Source organism: Falco naumanni, chromosome 8 (assembly GCF_017639655.2).
Source record: "Falco naumanni isolate bFalNau1 chromosome 8, bFalNau1.pat, whole genome shotgun sequence".
Classification (NCBI taxonomy): domain Eukaryota; kingdom Metazoa; phylum Chordata; class Aves; order Falconiformes; family Falconidae; genus Falco; species Falco naumanni.
Genome location: NC_054061.1, coordinates 11,739,413 through 11,758,649, shown reverse-complemented (window position 1 = coordinate 11,758,649; position 19,237 = coordinate 11,739,413). Strand labels below are relative to the sequence as shown.

At 52.9% G+C, this 19,237-nt stretch overlaps 2 protein-coding genes across 4 annotated transcripts in view; one reads left to right on the top strand and one right to left on the bottom strand.

Moving 5' to 3' along the window:
* Positions 1-4,999, top strand: part of SH3PXD2B (SH3 and PX domains 2B) — a 78,228-nt gene extending 73,229 nt beyond the window's left edge. For both annotated transcript variants that reach the window (XM_040603020.1, XM_040603021.1), the window contains one exon: positions 180-4,999. In XM_040603020.1, the coding sequence (XP_040458954.1) occupies positions 180-1,676 (1,497 nt within the window). In that variant the 3' untranslated portion in view covers positions 1,677-4,999. The remainder of the gene's footprint in view (positions 1-179) is intronic.
* A 1,805-nt stretch (positions 5,000-6,804) lies between these two features.
* NEURL1B (neuralized E3 ubiquitin protein ligase 1B) overlaps positions 6,805-19,237 on the bottom strand; it is a 143,035-nt gene continuing 130,602 nt past the window's right edge. For both annotated transcript variants that reach the window (XM_040603023.1, XM_040603024.1), the window contains exons 2-5: positions 16,201-16,761; positions 12,697-13,404; positions 11,623-11,748; positions 6,805-10,802 (exon numbers count right to left, since the gene is read on the bottom strand). In XM_040603023.1, coding sequence (XP_040458957.1) covers positions 10,558-10,802; positions 11,623-11,748; positions 12,697-13,404; positions 16,201-16,761 — 1,640 coding nt within the window. In that variant the 3' untranslated portion in view covers positions 6,805-10,557. The remainder of the gene's footprint in view (positions 10,803-11,622; positions 11,749-12,696; positions 13,405-16,200; positions 16,762-19,237) is intronic.

Below are 19,237 nucleotides of genomic sequence, written 5' to 3'. Positions count from 1 at the left end.
GAGGTCGTTCCCATGTTCTCCTCCATTAGGATACAAGTCCTGTCATTACTTTTAGCTTTTGGATGGAGAGGCACTGAGGGCACATGCCACCCTGACATCATTTCAGAGACACCCATCATCCCCGTTTGTGCAGAGGGGGCTTCTGCATGGAAGTCTGAGTTTTTCATTCCCCTTGGCAGGTTATTGAGAAGAACCTGAGTGGCTGGTGGTACATTCAGATCGAGGAGAAGGAGGGCTGGGCCCCCGCCACCTTCATCGATAAGTACAAGAAAACCAGCAACGCATCCAGGCCGAATTTCCTGGCTCCACTACCAAACGAAATGGCTCAGCTCCGGCTCAGCGACACCACAGCTGATGGCAGTGCCAACGAGGAAGCAACAGGACCGTGCCGTCCTTTGCCGGAGGCTCCTCCAAACGGCACAGACTGTGGTGGGAAGTGGGCCAAGGACTGGAAGGGGAAGGAGGCTCCTGAGAGCAGGGACCTAGCCTTCACGGGTGGCTATGAGGAGATCTCGGACCGTGACACAGAGGAGAAGCCCAGCCTGCCACCCAGGAAGGAATCCATCATTAAATCGGAAGGCGAGTTACTGGAGAGGCAGAGGCCTCCCCCCAAGCCCCCAGGGATGATTTTGCCCATGATCCCACCTAAGCAGTCAGCAGCCCCAAAGGACAGCAAGAAGCCAGAGCTCAAACCAGAGAAGGGCAAACTCTTCCAGCTGAAAAACGAAATGGGACTGGAATGTGGACATAAGGTGTCGGCCAAGGAGGTGAAGAAGCCAAACCTCCGACCCATTGTCAAGCCAACTAAGCCAAAAGCTGAGCCCATGGAGGACAAGCCTGAGCCCATTGCCCAGAATCTGTTCTTGAAGTCAAGACCTCAAATCAGGCCAAAACCTGCTGCAGCCCCCCGCACTGACCCACCTCCAGCTGACGATAAACTGGACATTTGCAGCCTGCGGAGCAAGCTGAGACCGGCAAAGTGCCCAGAGAAGCCCTCCGAGCAGGACACTGCTGCTGGCGAAAGCTCCATCAGTAACGCCGTGGTCTCTTCGGAGGCTTCTGGAAGGTTTCAGGAGCGACCGAGCATGGAAAGCAAACCCCTGCCCAAGCTGGATGGTCACGCCACAAAAGAGGCACTGCCCAAATCTCCCCCAGGCCCAGCAAACACGCCGGGTGGCAGGGAGCCCCCGCCGCAGCGCCCTGTCGTGCCACCTCGCAGACCACCACCCCCCAAGAAAACAGGGGGTCCTGCCTCTGTCCCAGCGGCGGAGCTGAGGGCCCCGGCACGGGAAGCACCTGAAATCAGGTCATCCCCAGTGCCGGGGAGGCCCATGCTGGTTCCCCCGAAAGCCAAGCCCTTCCTCCCTGCCTCCATCCAAGATGAAGCCAAAGTGAAGAGCAGCGTAAGCCCAAAGGCCATATCCAAGGCAGCGGAGAGAGGGGAAGCCAAGGAGAGGACCTCAGCCCCCATCTCCAGTCCGGACATCACCAGGGAAGCTCTTTATGTGGCAGTGGCAGATTTTGAAGGCGATGAGGAGACCAACAGTTTTAAAGAAGGAACTTTGTTTGAAGTTCGCGAGAAGAACAGCAGTGGCTGGTGGTTTTGCAAGGTCCTGACTGGGGGGCCATGCTGGGAGGGCTGGATCCCTTCCAATTACCTACGAAAGAAGCCATAGCCGCTCCTCTGCTTGCACAGCCAGAGGTTCCCTGGTCTCTCACCTGAGTATTTAATTAGCAGATTAATTTATAGTTTTCTGTGAGGCTGGCTTTAAAAAAAAAAAGAAAAAAAGAGAAAAAAAAAGAAAAGATAGTAATTGAGATCCCATGCATCCCAGCTGGTGCCCATTGGCGGCAGCATGGGGGAAGCAGCTCAGCCTCCCCTCCCCACCCATGTGCTCCCACCCACCCTCCTCCCCAGGTCCCCGTCCCCCACCCCGAGCACTTTGCTCCTGTGGCCGCACGGGCAGCCCAGCCATGCAGCCAGAGCTGCTCTGGCCAAGCTTTGTGGCACAGGACAGGTACCGTGGTTCTCCGTGCTGGGGAGATGGACCTTGATAGCCATTATTGCCACCTGTATGGAGGATTAAAAAGAAATACCGCAGTAGCCAGGGAAGTGACGAGTGGCATGGTACTAATGAAGGAAATCTGGCTGCAGGAAAGGATTTGCCTTTGCCTGAGGCCCAGGGTCACTGTCGAGTGTTGTAGGTGACATTGCTGACTCCAGGGGTGTAGCAGAGGCATAGGGAATGTGGCCAAAAGAAGGAATGATTGCTGAGAGCGGGGTCCCTGTAGCTCTGTGTGCATGTGCAGGCACAGGCATTGCGCTCCAGTTAAGGGCGATCCTTGCTCCCCACCGTGCGTGCCGCGGGACTGCCCCTTGGTCCTTCCCTGTTCTACAACGACAAGTGTTAACTTCAGAATCCTCCTGGTGGAAAAAAAAAAAAAATACGGAAAAAGAGATACATACACACAGATATATAACAGGTCCTCTCTGTGCTGATCCAGGACGCTATGCAGGCTTCTCCCTCGCAGTATTGCAACCAAACAAGAGGTGTTTTGCTTCGGTAGCTGAAGAATACTATGCAAGGCACAGAGGACCAAAATGACCCCCAAAGCCCTGGAAAGAATGCTTTGCTTTCCTTCCCACACAGACTGCCCTGCCTGTTGGACTAATAGGGGACCACCCGTCCCTGTGACCCACTGAGCTTCCCCAGGCTGGCGGGCAGCAGCCAGGAGGTGGGTCCTTCCGTAGGTGCTGATATTATCAAGTGCAATCCAGAATGTGGGAGTTCAGCTCCTCATCACAACCAGTTGTGAGGCATGTCTGGTGCTCAGGGGCTCCCCGCCTTCTTTGTCACCCCATCTGCCTGTCTTCCTGGTACTTTCATTTCATCCTGCCTGGTGGGCTGTTTGGGGGCCTTCAGATCAAGCAGAGCCTGGGGTTTTTCCGTGCTGGCATTCCTGCCTGCCAAACCTAATCTTGCCTACGGTGTTTCTTATCCAAGCAGGAGGATGAATGTGGATGAGCTGTCATTCCCCAGTGCTGCTTTCTTCCCTTCTATACTTGACTGCTTGCAGATTCAGGGCCACGTTTCTCTCTCCAGAAGAGTTTAAATCCAGCACTTCTGTGGGTTTCTTGTTGACCAAGCCCCGTTGCCCTTTCTAGTCTTAATTGCAAGTGCAAGTGCTGCAGCCACAGCTCCGCAGCCACATTGTTTTGCTGCTGAAAACTAGTATAGTTTTCCCTCTAATTTGGGGCTGGCAGAATTGAAGGAGTGTTCTCCACTCCCCCCAGATGCTCGCTTCCCTCTGTGTCCCATGTCTTCTACTCTGGAAACGTGGAATTGAAGATCTCTCTTGTCTGTAAACAGAATGAAAATGGTGGTGCTTCAGGCCAGGGTCATTCTGGGAGGGTGATGGGGCAGTTTGTCCCAGCCCTGGTTTGATCTGATAGAGAAGTCCTGAGCATCCCACTCCAGCCTCATATCCAGAAGCCCCAAGGTTCATTTTTAGCCATGGGAATTCATGCACCCCAGTCTCTGGCTGATTCCTCACCCTCCCACCTACAGTTTTCTCTGGTGGCACATCAGCCTCTGATCAGGCTGACTCACCTGGGCTGGCAATAAGCAATACTTCTGCCACACACTCCAGTAACAAAGCTCCTTGTGTGGCACATTGCAAGGTGTTGATGTGCTCCCGGGAGAGCTGCAGGGTGGGTTGGGGGAACAATGCTGCCTTGTCTTTGTGTATCTCTTGCTCCAGTAAATCCCTTTTTCTTTGGAAAGGAACGGGGACAGGATGAGTTAAGCCAGAGCTGCCCAGCAGCCACATCCAGCCCTCTCTATATCTGGGGAGGGGGCTGGCCCTGTGTCCCCCATCCACTGGCAGTTTCGCACAGCAGGTGGAAGGGCTGTGTGACCTTTCCCCATGGCACTGTGTCCTGCTCTCACTTTGCTGAATGGCCTTTTAATCTCAGAAGTCTCTCTCCTTTCTCTGTCGCAGAGACCTGGCTGCCCCTGGCTTTCCTCAGAGGGGACAACGCTATTTCTGTGGCCTCCGTGCTAAATGAGGGCTATTTCTGCTTTCCTCCCAGACTGAACCTCAGAACTGGTAGTGCTTCGTTTTGCTGACACAAGTACTGTATTTGACTCATTGAGCGTGTGACAGGATCACTCCCTTGTTCCCAAAGAGCTTCCAAGAAGGTAGGGTGAGTGCCCAAGTTGGGGGGGGGGGGGGGGGGTGATGGTGTCACCCTCATTAGGATGCCGACCCCTGCAGCCTTACCCCTTCCTACAACACTTCTGTCTGCAAAGGGACCGCGGGCTGGGCAGCGGCTCCTGTCGGGAAGATGCTGAGAGCCATTTGGGCTGGCAGGGCTTTGTCCCCCGCATCTGACGTGTCCGCCCGGTTCAGCAGCTGCTCATGCCCTCTGCCAGGCTGCACCTCTTCTCTGTACCTCGCACGTTCAACGCGGCTGAGATCCCCGACTACCTCGTGAGGTGGAGGAGGGCAGCCGGGAGGCTTGGTACCCTGAGCTTGCCCAGAGGCACATCACCCCATCAGCCAGACCAGCCTCCCACCTCGCCCATCGCTAGTGCAGCCCTGAGGCTGGGGCTTGCAGCGAGGGGAGGGGGAGCATCGCCATGGCTTGGGGGAGAAGAGCCGGGTGTCGGGGAGGTCCTGCGGCTCGGCACACCCCTGGCAGGCTGGAGGCACCCACTGTGCCCTGCTCCTTCTCGCAGGCTCTCTAAGCCCATCTGTTTGTCCGTGTCTCACTATATTATGTAAGTGTGTATAAATCTACATTACTGGGGGGGTGGGGGGTGGGAAGGGTGGTCAGCGGAAGATAGATGTAGCTGTGTAAATGCCGTATCTATACTTTCACCATTAGGGGGTGGATATTTTTTTTTTTTAATTATTATTATTTGGTGGGGTTTTGTTTTCTTTTTTTTAAGAAATAAAAAGAAACTGCTTGACTGGTTTCAAGCACCCTTGTGAACCCATGTCTGGCTGATGTATGTCTGGGGTGCTGCTCTCCTGCCTGGTACATGGCAGCTCTGCCCAGGGGTCTGGCACACGCTGCTGGTCACTGCAGCATGGAACCAGCAAGGAGCCCTGACCCGCTGAGCTGCACTCCCTCGTGCCGTGGAGGAGCTGTCCTCAGGTGAGTGAAGCGTTTCTCTGGCCTTGGGCACTTTTGTCTGCTGGGAGGTGAACAGGGTGGTGCAGTGTTGCCTGGCTTGCAGCAAGGGCTGCTGGCTGCAGCATCCCCTGCAGCAGGGCTGGGGCAAGTCACGAGGCTCAGACTTTTGACTTAGGGTTCCTGGCCACGAATAGCCCTGCTCCTCCATTGCTGCTGTGCCCCAGTTTGTCTCTTGAGTACCCCACACTGGACACACTGGAGGAGCAGAGTTCGAGTCAGGGCACGTGTGTGGTGACTCTGCGCTGTTTGGGCATGGGGCGGGGGGTCCTGTGCCGCTGTGGCTGGGGGTGCTGCTGCTCAATCAGTGCTCCCCATGTGGGAGTGTTGCTGTTGCCACCCAGCAGCAGGTGAGTGCGTAACCTGGAGTATTGCACCAGTCCGGCCATGCAGGGCCCATCCCATCTCCGGCAGCTCCTTGCAGCCAGCATGGTGCCATGCCCTGCCCTCGTGGGCACGCTGCTCCTGGCACTGAGCAATGCCGGCTGCTGCCCAAATCACCAGCACTTGTGTGGCTGTGCCACGGCCGGAGCTGGCAGAGCACTAACGAGTGGGCTTTGGCCATGGGAGGCTCCGTTTGGGCTGGTACGTGCAGGATGGCACCCAGGCTGGCAGAGGGGAGGAGAGCAGCAGGGGGGCTGTGAGCGCAGGTCGTGGGTGCAGGCAGTGGTCCTCCAGGCTCTCCCCAGGGCTTGGGCTGGCAGCGGCTGGAGCAGGTCACCACCCCAGCACTGAGTAAGCGTGGTGCAAAGTTGCTCTGTGGCCTGACGCCGGCAGCATTAGTCTGTTGGCAGCTGACAAAGGATCAGCTCTCTGGATAAAGTGGGGCAGCAGAGTTTATAAAAAGGCATTTTGGCATAAATAGCCGCTGTTGGGCTCCTTCTCCACCTGTGGCTTGTGAGGGTTTTACTTAACTATATAGGGCTGTGGTCTTGCCAGGGCAGAGTTATGAATGAACTCTTCCATTCGCCTTCAAACCACATCTGAGGCTGCTTGATGGGCGATTGGCTTCAGCAGGCCACACTTCAGGATGTAAGAGAAGCCTTCTGTTGGCCTCTCATGAAATACAGACCCAGGCATTGCTGCAAAACAAAGCAAGCAACACACACACAAAGAAAAAAAAGGAAAAAGAAAACAGAAAAAGCTCTCCTGCCTGTCTGCATCCCAGCCGGCACGGTCCCCAGGCTGCCATGGGAGCAGGACCAGGCTGGCAGCTGCCTTGCTTTAGCCTGGTGCAGGTTAGACAAGGAATCTGGGGCACTTGGAGAGGGCATGTGCCACAGGACACCCCTGCCTCTGTAGCCCTAAAATACACCCTGCTTTTACTGCAGTGGATGGCCACACTTTCAAGCATTGGCAGGTTAAATGAGCCAGGACCCCCCCCCTGCCCTGCCCATCAAGGGATGGAGCAGCCACTGTGCGGTGACCTCCCAAAAGCAATGCGAAGCTCGTGCAAGGTACTCAAAGTACCTAATCTTTTTTTGAAGCAGAGGTACCTGAGGGAACAGAGGTGCCCTGACTCTGTGTTAGTATTGCCACGCTTTGGCATTAATGGATTTGCTCACTCTCCAGGTCAAATGCTTTTAAACACCCAGAAGCACTCTTTACAAGCCAAGGTTTTATTTGTTTCATAAACAAGTAAAATTATATTAATGTAAAACAGGTAAATGGACAAAAGTAAAACACACAGCACTGAACACAACACTATAGAGCACTGACAGGTAGAAGTGCAGTTCCCTCCCTCGTGCGATGCCCTCCCCCCTCCCCGCCCCGGTCCCCCAGATGATTTGCTTGAAAAGCCTAATACAGAGGTCCAAAATCTGATTCAGCTTAAACATGATGTACAGGTCACAGTATTGAATCATAAAGGTAACGATAAGAGAATAACTGTCTTGGAAAGGGGGAAGGTAAAAGAGTTCCCCCATCTCTTCTTTTTTTTTTTTTTTCTTTCTTGCTTCCTCTTTTTCAATTGTTAAACAAATACGTTAGGAGGAGAGGGGGGAAAATCCATGGAAATAAACACTTTTCACTCCAATATATATATATATATATTAAAAAAAAAGCAAGATTCTCCGTGAACACAAAATTCTATAAAACTACCATTGATCTGTGTTGGTTTCTCCCCCTGGTTGATTTTTTTTTCTTTTTAAAAGTTGCTTTAAAAAGGATAAAAAGTGCACAGACACCCTTATAAGGCACAAACAGATCTTCTGTACAAATCATATATCATTGGACTGTTTAAAAAAAATAGCAATACGAGTACTAACAATTAAATCTGTAAGAGGCTACCTTTTCCTGGAAATCTTTTTTTTTTTTTTTTTTTTTTAAGAGGCCTATTTTGGAAAATTCCCATTGCTCTCAGATAGGCAGGGTGACATGTCCACTGCTCTCACGTCCTGCTCACTGCACGGCTGGCTCCGGACCCTGACTGAGCTGGTTCCCTTGCTGGCCCTGCTGGATGCTGCCCTTCTAGAAACCAGTCTCGGCTGCTACAGCAAAAAGTCAGCTTCTGGCTGCAGTGTCCTGAACAGCTTGGACACAGCTGGGGTGGATTTGGTATTTCTCTGTGCTGACTTAAAAAAAAAAACACAACACCACACCACCCCAGGCATGCAACTAGCCCCACTCATTGAGGACCTGAGGTGTCAGCCGAGCAAACGGGCTCTGCTCTGGCACAACACAGGTAGCTGTGTGCAGCCACTGAAACAGACCAAGCACCCCTGAAAGTGGGACAACAGCCCCAGGGATGGCCGCTGGCATTGGCTAGCCCAGACCTGACTCAAGCTAGCATCACTCACCGTGGATTCAGACAACTTCCTTGAATTCCTCATCACACAAAGGCTTCCCACTGCAGCCCGTTCACCAGGCAGGTGCTAACCCACCTGGTGTTTCATCCCGTGCTCACTTACCTAGCCATCACTGTGCTCTTAGTGCAGTGCCCACTGACTGCAGCCAGACCCTAATCTGAGAAACAGGGGACTGGGAAGGTCCCTACAAAGGCAGGTCTGCAGTCCCCGGTCAGAGGGCAGCCTGGAGGTCCAGGCAAGGCTCCAGCTGCTGGAAAGCTGCCCTCGCCGCCTCCTTTTGCAAAGGTGTAAGTGAACTCGTGCTGCAGTCACGGTGCTGGTGGCTCTGCTGAGGGCTGAGCATGCTCAGCGGTGGCACAGCCAGTGGTATGAGCCGAGTTTCCAAAAAGGGCTCTGCAAAGCTGGCAGGCTCTCGTGATGATACAGCAGGGCAAAGGGTGAGAGATCTCACTCTACAGCAGCCTCTCATTTATACACTTAATTAAAATGTTAATTAGCTCTTCAAGGAGAAAAAAAAAAGGTTTTCTCCACGCCCCATGAGCTGGCAGCCACAGCCTGCTGCGCTGTGGGAGGAAGATGAGCTGCTCCCCGGGGTGTGCTCTCCCTGATGGCAGAGCGGGCGAGGGGGCTGAGTGCCGGTCAGCAGCCAAGCGCAGCACTGCTGGCACCGCTGAACCCACCGCCCGGGCAGCAGCGCCGTGAGGGGCAGCAGCACATCCACAGCTACCGGCACCTCGGAGGAGAGAGTGAGTGGGGAGGCAAGGTAATAGACACCAAAGATGTCAGGCTGCCCCTCCGTGCCCAGAGGCCCTGAAATGTACAGGGGTGGCTGTTCTTTTTTGGACTAAAATGCAGTAATTGCAATTTCTGAAGAAAGCCATTCTTATGCACTTGGTGGCACGTGGTCACCGAGCTAGAATGACAGCAGCCCCTCTCTCATCCTTCCATTTGCATCCTCTATCTTCCCCTCTCTTTGACCTGGACCAGCCGGAAACCAGCCAAGCTGAGGTTGAAGGACTGCACAAGAACCATGCAAGTGGGCAGAGGGTAGAGAATAGAGCACAGCTCCTGCAGGAGCAGGGAGGAGGACACAGAGCTCCTCACACGAGCCCCAATGCTGCATGCGCAGATGCTGCCCAGCCTACCCCCGTTGCCAGTCCTTGTAGCTGGAATATCACAGCTGAAACCCATTTACCTTTTCAGTCCCAGCACCTGATAATAACCCCAGAGCCTTTTTCTTTCCTCCTCCCAAGTAAAGCCAAGTAAGATAGATCCCTGTTCATCTCGACAAGTTCTCATCTACTGTTGGGACCCAGTGTCTGGGCAGCTGGGAGCCGTGCTGGGAAACCTGCAAAGGCAGGAGAAAGAACAGGTAAAAGCAGCACATACGCAGTCCCCAGAAAAAAAGTGAGTCTGCTGGGACTAAGTCAGAAATTAATTTCTCACCACAGGCTCCAAAAAGTCCCTGTGGTGGGGCAGGAGGAAGGCTGAGCCCTGCTGCAGCGCTGGCTGCAGGAGAAGGGCTGGGGGAGCTGAGCCAGGCGGACGGTGCGAGACGGCAGCGATGCTGCCTGTGAAGAGGAGCAGAGCAAAATGCAGGCACGTGTGCTGGGAGGTGGAAAACACCGTCATTGCAGACGGCAGTAGCCCCTCACTTTTTCTAAGCCAGGATTGCAGCGTGCCCATCCAAATGGCCCCCTCATCCATAGGCTGCAATGTATGGCTTCAGCAGCCAGGCACACGGGCAGTGCCTTGGCAGCCCATCGCCGCTGCCCACTGCTCCATCTGCAGAGAGCAGCAGTAGCTGGGTTGGCTGGGGCTCTCGGTGGGCTCATGCTCCTCACTGCTAGCCTGTGGCTGCTCCCCGGGTCTCAGCTCCTTGGCCAAAAGTCCCTGTTCTGCCACAGAAAGCAAAAGCTGCTTTATCTAAGTCAGACCAGCTTCTCCGTATGCCCCAGAAGCCTGTTCAGGGGGGCAAAACCCAAACAAGTGAGAATCTGGCTGTGCTACTATTTTGGCCTTAGCTAGTTCCCCTCACACAGATGAACATGACGTGTCCAGATCAGTTTTGTCTACTTTGAACCCTCCCGCTGGGTCTCGTCCTAATTTTGATCCACCACAGCGCAAGCACCCGGCAGCAGCCCAGAGCTGTTGGGGTTTCGGGGTCAGGAAGCCCAGTGGCACCCGGCACTGACCAAGTGGCCACCTCTCCTTCCTGACCTGTACCACAGCAACCCTCCTCCAGAGGAGGAGGAAAAAAAAGAGCCTTTGCACGGGAAATTTCTCATTTGCAGGGGGGTCAGGTCCAGACCATGATTCCCCAGATTTGCCCGCGGGCACACAGCCTGGCCAGCACGGCAGCCGTGCCTTTGGGCCCCACATGATCCTCAGCTCAATTTTATCCCTGAATTGCGCCCTACCAGTCAAATAAGGAAACACAGATAACGAGCCACTTGATAACAACTGACCAGCACAATAACCCATAAGCAGGGACGGAAAGGCATGGTTACTGCTAGCGGCGTTCCCCCTTCCTACAGCCCGAGCCGGGCACTAAGGGCGGTATATTTTAATAACATCTTTGATGACCCGTCGGCAGATCGGGCAGCAGGCATTGAGCTGCTTCTTCAGCTTAAGACCGCAGGTGTTGCAGAGGCACATGTGTCCGCAGGTGTAGATCACCGTGTCCACCTCGCTGTCAAAGCAAACGGTGCATTCCCCGTTCTTGCTGCTTGATGGCTCCGGAGCGGGGAAGATGGGAGAGATGGGGGGGCTCAGGGGGGAGCTGGGAGCAGTCACTGCAAGAGGAGGAAGGAGTGAGATTGTTTGGTCACCGGGATGGTGCAGACCTGACACTGTACAACATACACACACTCAAGTCAATTTTTAAGGCTCTTCCTTCCCTAGTCATCGCCCGTTTCATGTGGCCAAACCAACCCCAGCCCATTCCAACCGGTAGCACAGGTACAGCGCCGGGCAGAGCCTGCCACCCCTTCGCTACAGATGGGCGAGCACGGCTCACCTGGGCTTCCCCCAAGCAGGGCTGTGATTTCGCACACCCATTTCACAGTGTGGGCGTGCAGAGCCCCGCTCCCCCCGAAGAAGCCGTGCCCCACGCAGGGTGCTCCTGCGCCTCGCCAGCTGTGCCGGCTGGCTGCAGCACTGCACAACGGCAGCGCGTTCCGGAGACTGCACCGGGCAGGGTACTCAGGGCTGTCTGCCCGAGATCCAAACACCAGCACGTGAACGGTTACGTGGGCATCCCTGTGGCAGCGGAGCCCTGGCAGAGCAGAAAGCAGTGGTCTGGGTGGTGTGAGACCCCCCAGACACGATACTGCGGCCCCTGCTATTGCAGCACTGCTGCTGCAGCAAGGGCAACGCTGCAGGGACCACTTGCATTAGACAGACTGACAAAGTGGGAAGCAACACGCAGCCTTTCTTCAGGCCATGAAAATCTTCATTTTTTCTTCCAATTATATCTGTTGGCCAAGCAGGAGATGCAACATCCCCCCCCTAAGGTTGCCCTGCTGCCTTGTGTAGCCCCAGCACCACCTGTCAGCCTGGACTGCTGTCTCGGTGCAGGGGGCACAAGGGTGCCCAGGGCCAGGCGCTCCTTACCCAGCGATGACTCCGAAGCAGACGACGACCTGTTGACGCTGAAGGCCATGTCTGAATCGCTGTCGTACTGCGAGCCGCCGGGGGATCCTGAGGGAGAGACGGTCACTGGGCTGGACTGCACAGTGCCTGCAAACAGAGGAGAGAGCTGAGCCCGCTGCGGGGCCGAAGGGCACCCAAACCCCAGCTATAATGCGCCTCTGCCCGGTGAGTTGCTCCCACCCGCCGTGCGTGAGGTGCTTTAGGGTAAAGTCCAGCTGCAAAGTGCTGTCCCTTGGTCACGATACACGTGCAGGATTTTGGATGTGACCTTCAGAGCCTGGACCTCCCTACACCATTGTAAAACATCTGTTCGGTGCTTCAGCGAGGCAAGCACCAGGGTATTGAACAGCCATCATTTGGGATGGAAAGTCACTTCTCTGTGGTCCCAGTCTCTCCAGCAGCAGCCTCAAGTTATCACTGTCTCACTGCAAGACCAGGGGCAGCTGGGAAAGGGTGTTGCTTTAAATGAGAAACACCTGCCACACAAAGTCATCAGCATTTGCTTTGCTGACAGAACCCTTAACAAGAGAAAGGGAGAAGCACTGTAACTGGTCACCAGCCATAGATCAGAAGTGGTACCAGATACCCGAGCTGTGGCAATGCTTGGGGAGCAACTACTGGCCCATCAGCAACACCTGTGCTTAAACCAGAGCTGCGCTCACAAAAATCATCCCCCTTACCAAGGCAGGAGGTTAATACCTGTTGGCCGGAACAGTGGGTTTATAAAGAATCCCTTTTTCAAGCAAACCCTCTGAAAACTAGCTGTCCCCCTCCCCCAGCCACCTCTGCCTCCCTGCCTGCTGCTTATTTTATCTCATCCTTTTCTGGGGAACTTAATATAGGTTCCATGTGAACAGCTACTATGTCTCACTAACTCTTGTTTGCAAACACAAGGTGAGGTCAGGAGCTGCTCCCTCACATCAGTGACCACCTGCTAAAGCAACACTGTGAATGCAAACCCATAGCTCCCATTCTGGCCCAGGACACTCCACCAGCCAGGTGTTCCCCATTATCATTTCTCTTGGCTGCACTTACCCAGTATTTTGAGCTGGTTGATCACACCGTGGATTGTAAAAAACACCCAGAGAGACTGTGAGGTGTCCACACACATTAGCATTCCTCGGCTGGCTCCGTTCACCCCGTGGTGCACCTCTCCGTTCGGCAAGACCATGAAACTGAGAATGTCACCGCTGTTGAGGACCGGGAACGCTCGGTAAACCACCCAGTACTCCTTGCGGTCCAAGAGAAAGTCTGGATCTGCCGGGAGCTCATTTGTCCGTAAAGTACTCGGATCACAAGAAGTGATGCCAAATGAAAGGGCCCCGTAGTATGGCAACCCAAGATGTCCTACTTCCACAAAGAGGCTTTCACCAATGTGCAAAGGCCGGTCAGAAAACACCAAAGTCCTATTGCTTTCCTGCCAGTTGGTGCATGCAACCATCCGGTCCTGAGAAAAGGTGATGTCAGGTCCACGGGTGGGGTGGAACCGCAGGTCGGTGTCCAGGAAGGCTGGGACCCCCTGGGCATGCTGCCGTCGGTTTGGGCAACAAGGGATGATGTGGTTGTCTGTCGCAAGTCCTGGTACCCGACTTAGGTTTAGGTTTGCAATTTTGGCCACCACTTGGTTATTTTCCAGTTCGTTGTTATTGAAGTTGGCTGAATCATGGTTGCTCTGTGGAAGGCAAGTGCTGAGGCGGGCGGTGCTGAGACGGGCAGTGGTCATGGTCTCTGCAAACATGCTATCTGTGAGATAAACCCAGTGATAAGGGGCATTAGAGTCAAGACACAATTGCCTACTTTGACGGTTACAATTGTTATTATTTCAGCCTACAGATTATCTGAATTCTGTTCCTCTGAATGGAAAAACAATGGGAAAATTACTCAGAGGTCAACCACTAATGAACAGCCAGCGGTGGATTGTCACATGTGGACCAGGCAGAAATAGCTGCATCTTGGCACTAGCTGAGGAAAAACAAGTGTTATGAAATACCCATGTAATCTGGGAACTCCTTGCACTGGTGAACTGGGAAAAGCTGTAAACCAGTGCGGTCCTACAGCTTTCTCAGTAGAGGGGTCTAATAGCTCTGAGGTTACCCTGTAAAAGGAGGAAACATCTCAATATCTTGTCCAAAGGTCTTGTGCAAGACAAATCTACAACACAGCGATGGGCAAAGGAGCACAAGCATGAATAGATATTCTTTTCACACTTCTTGTCATTGCCTTAAAGCTGTGAGGTGTCTAGGCACAGGTGAGTCCACAAGAGACCATTTTACAAGAAGACTTCAAGCCTCGTATCTCAGGTGTGTTCATACCACTGCAGATTTTTAATTGAAAGCCTGTCACAAAAGCTACTTGCTGCAGGTGTTACAAAGAAGATTTTTACAGCAGAGGTTCTTTTCCCCTTTCACAGCAAAGGGAAAGTCAGGATGCTGACTCTTAATTCATTTCCCAGATTTTCACCTCTTGCCATGCCAGGCCCAGGGCAGATTTAAACTTGTGGGGAGGTTTTGGAGTGTTCTTCCTTCTACCTGCAGCGCTGCCTGGGGCACTTTGGTCACTTCACTCTGAAGGTAAGCGTGAAGCAGCTGAGCAGGCTTGAAGCACATGGGTGTTAAGAGTGTGTGTGAATGAGGCAGACTCCTGGTCTTCCCAAAGAAGGAGAGGGGAGAAGCATCCCAGCACCAACACTGCCTGCTCCTTGGATGAGAAAATCACCAGGCTTTTACCAAAGAAGGGAAAACACTCAAATCCATCCAGCAGCTGCAAAGCAGAGGCATACTTTGCTCAGAAGCCCATGCAGGAGAGGCCACCAGCGCAGGCTGATGGCTGGACCAGCTGCTTCTAGCAAGCACAGGGTATCTGGCAAGAAATGCTCCCATAGAGGAGTAAGACACATCCAAGCTTCATGATGCTGAAAGATGCGTTTTGTGCATCCATATTTGAGCTATATTTCACAGCATTCTCAACTTGCAAAATTCTGAGAGGAAGAGACAGGGAGACAAACGTGTCCGCTGTGACACCACCACATCTGTAACAAGGAAGCTGGGTCCTCTGGTGCCCCAGGTGGCTGAGCATTGTGCTGATTCCTGGGGCAGTTTGTGGAGCTTGGCACTTAGATAAAAATCAAAAATCAGAGTACAAGCGCCTTCAGACCGAGTCTTTCACTCTGTGCACTTGGATGCTGCAGGCAGGACTGCGGGGTTGGGTGGGCAGAAATAAGCTGCATTTTCTTTTTCTAGCTATAATCTAATGAGGAAGAAGGACTGCTCTGGTGAAGCAGCTGCACTGGCCAGTACAGCAAATGCTCCTTCACCTCTGCAATGAGCACCAGAGGCTGGACAGTGTCACATCTGCAATTACAGGATAAGCTACTGGTAAGGTTTAATTACACGTTTGAGGCAGAGCAGGCAGGGCAAAGTGTTGTTTATGTATAGCCTTCTCGCCTGTAAAATAATTGGTACCATTCAGAAGAATATGTGATGAAGCTGCCTTCCCACTGGATTAACCACTTCACAGCTTATCGCTGGTGTCTGCTCTGTGTGAGGATGGAGACACCACCCCCTCCAGCAGGTGCAGCCTAGTCTGGCTGTTAAAACAGGAGCCTCCGGGGAAAGGGCAACACTCTTGCATTTTAAAAGGATTCCCTGTAGTGCAGACCAGTTCAAAACACTCCATCTAACACTGAATTCATTTGAAATTCCAGTGCCGTAAAAGTCACAAGAGGAAAGTCATTCCATGGCAATTGGCTCGGTTCGCTAATGGGAACAAATTCATCCCCTCTTGCAGCCCTCCCCCAGGATGGTGCTGGTAAGTCAGCCAGGCATCGCCTGCACGCCGTGATCGGCTTCAGAGTGAGGGGAGATGTGGCATGCAGTGCCAAGGATCCCGCAGCACACAGGAGCTCACACCACCATTTCGCGACGCTCTTCAGCTGGTGGGCTGCATCCTGCGCTGCAGCTGGTGCTTGGCAGATATACAGTGATGCCCGTGCGTAAGGGAAGGATAAGCTGGGTTACGCCTGCAAATGCAGTCTGTTAAACTGCCAGCCTAGGTGGGGACCAAAGCCCAGAGCTGAGAGAGGGGCTGGGGAAGGGCACCAGGAAATTCCTGGGGAATGGGGGTGGTTTTCCAGTGTACTGGCAGTAACTGGTAGCTGGGAAAGAACAGAGGAAGCCAGAACTGTTCACCTTTGTCTCCTCCCTGTAAAGCAGCACCATGTTTTTACATGCCATAGCAGCACATCTAGCTCAGAAAAAGCTGGGTCAAGTTGCATGTAAAGATTTCCCTTCCCACAGCTGCTATAATGCATGGCCTTAGGACTTCCCATCACTGACATCTCTGAAATACATTGCTTTCTGGATCCCCACTGCTGGCAAAAGAAAAATGGTTAACCTGAGCTACAAAACCAACAGTAAATTAGTTTTCTTAAGCGTCCCATAGAAATGATCAACCAGATAGGTGATGCATCTTTTCTACAAGTCATGTCTCTGTGGAAACAGCAACCAGAAGGGCAAGCCACGGGCCAAAACACACACTTACCTAGGATTTGCACTTCATGGGTAATTCCATAGACATCTATGAGTGCCCAGAGAGGACCGGAAACTTTAATACCACAGTGAAACAATATTGGCTCCTCATCATTAATACTGTAGAAGACTCTCCCATGACGGTCAACCCAAAAGGCCAAAATATTGTCTCTCACAGCAAACCTCTCTGGCAAAGCTTTGGCCCAGTATCCAGGTCGGGTCACTAGGTCCGGACAGGCGTACTTTGGTATCTCGTCAGAGCTCATCTGCGACGGGTCGTGAATGGTGAAGCCGAAGCGCAGGGCTCCGCTCCAGCCGTGGTGCACAGCCACCAGCTTCAGCCTGACTTTCTCGTAGAGATGGATGGGCCGGTTAGTGAAGGTCACCCCGTTGCAGAAACTGTTCCTCCGTGTGGCCTTGCGGGAGTGGGCATCCAGACGCACGTTCTTGCCTTTGGCTTGGGAATGGAAACGTGGCGGCTCCGTGATAGCGAGGACCGAGCGTCTCTCATGGCTGCTGTTGGGCAAACTGTAGTAGGGGCGGCTGGAGACGGAGCGGGTCTGGTGGCTTGTGTCTGAAAAAGGAGAAACCAGTGGCTCCGTTAGAAGTGCTTGACCCCAACCATGTGTTAGCTCAGCCCGGGCAAGTGCAACTGGCTTGCCATGCATGCTTTGTATTAGTCGCTGGGAACTGCACTATTTAATCTTAAAATGTTGTGCTTGGCCACAATCTGCTTTCTGTTGCACCAGTTTGGCCCCCAGCTTTATGCAAATATAAAGGCAAATGTGGTTCTTGGGGCAAAGGTTAGGCAGCTTCCCCTCCGTGCCCTGCAAATGAAAACGAACATCCTTCTGTTCCCATCAGATGCATCCTATTGCACTCAGAAAGGCTTAACACTTGTGACCGTGGCCCTGAGTTCCCTATATGCGATGCGTGTGCTGTTACACCACCAGCTGGTGGCCAGCATCACACCATCTCTGTGAATCGTGGCTGTTAAGATCAGAGGTGCTCAAGATGAACACGGATGTAGGATACTGATTTTTGTGGGACATGCAGCCACTGGCTTCTCTGTCCCTTAATTTTATAACAAAGAATAGGGGCTTTCGAACAACACAAGCCAAGACATTTAGCAGCTGGAGCACTACCTCTGCACCACCAGACTGTTCTTCCAAAATTTCAACCCAGCCCCTGGTTTAGATATCAGATGCAACTGGCACACTAAGGAACGTTTCATCCTGCAGCGCCTTGCTTTTACACAGAACCTCCCATTTGAGCTCAAAGCACTTTATAAATGATGATTGTTTTCAGCTTCACAGCACCGCAGATGGCACAGAAATCCTGCCATCCTCGTTTTACAGATGGAAGGAGCCATAGCAATTTCGAAACCAATTTCAAGAAAAGCAGATTTGAGGCCTAAAGTGAAGTTCACAGAAGCGTGAAGCAGAAATGAAAAAAGCTCAACTTTTAATCTTAAGCCTTGGCTATAAATTCCCTGAGGTGGAGACAATCTCTTTTGCATATCCCTGAACACACAGGGTCTTGCTCCAGCACCAGGGCTCCCATGACCACCACCACCGCCACGGTGCTACAGGCACTTCAGTCTCCTGATTTCCCACCTACTCCCTCTCCTCCTCTTTGCACCTGGCTTTGCAGATTTTTGAAGCAAAAATGGAAGGCATCCTGGGTTCTCAAAGTCACCTTGTTAAATATAAAACTGCACCACAGGCACACACTCATTCTGGAAATATTTTGCCACATTTGAAGCTTTAGAAGCTGCCTGCCTGGCCCCTCCTTCAAGCTGCTTCCTCCCTGTGTGTAACCCCTGGCTTTGCTTCGTGACAAGAGAAGGATTTTCTGACGTTTTCCTCTCTTGGAAAGAAACACCAGAGGATGCTGAGAGCTCGGCTGGGAAAGCTGGCAGGAGACTGCAATTGTGACACCTTCTTTTGCAAGCAAAACCATACCAGGTAGGGCAGCAAGAGGCTGGGGCTTGCATCTGTGGCTGGACTAACAGGGTCTAAACATGCAAGAGAAGAGGGGACCCAGGCAAGCTCCTAACACAGGATTAGCCCTTGAAATCAGGCATCTGCAACAGGAGTCAAAGAGCTACAAAGGCAAAAAGCTGCTGTTTGCATCGAGACAAAAAGGACAAGGCTAAATGATGACAGGCAAACGCAGCAGCTAAATAAAAGGTCTTTTGTATCTCGTCATCCGTACTGCATGTGACAATTGCTGCATAGCACAAGGTAATGGTTAATCCTGTTGTACACTAATGGAAATAAATATATCCTTGCTCTTACACCAGTGGGGGGGTTTGCCATTTCCATGGCAGGGCCATGAAGGCAGAGTCCTAGGGGAGACAGGGAGGAGAGAAGCAACCCACCCAGGTGTTAAATCCCCTCGGGATGATCCCCCTGCCCAGCACAGCACCTCTGCTCACAGCAGTGCTGTGCACCAGGCTTCCCCCTGGGCTCTCCCAGTGCAGGAGGGGGCTCCTGGGGTCTGTGGTCAGCCCTGACCACGCTCACAGGAGGTACAGGTATTTCTCTTGGGTGTTTCCATGAGAAATCTCATTTCTTGCCTCCTAAAGAGCTAAAATGCAGAAGATGGCTGCTCTCAGAACAGACCCACCCGCAGCTCATGTGGGTGCTGCTCCATGTATTTGCCTGTAAACGTTCCAAACAAACGATGCTGCTGCAGAGGGAATATGGTTTGGGGTTTCCTTAGCAGAGGGAGGCATGGTGGCAAGAACCCCGCCAGTACATAGTGCTGGGCGAGCGACCCCAAGCAGCGAGGGATGAATCCTCCCCTGGCCACACTTTCCCACAAACAGCTCCCCGTTTTTTCACAAAGCCTTTGTGCCATTCAGCTGGGATGTGGATTAAGCAAACCACTGCTGGGCGCTGCTGGGACAGCCTCTGAGGGGCTCCTGTGGGAGCCGGTGGGCTCGGTGCTGCTCTTCACATCACACCCCACTTTGCCAGGCAACAGACTCCCCACACAGAGCAGCCTTCATTTTATAATCCATTTGAGCTGCATTATTTTCTAAA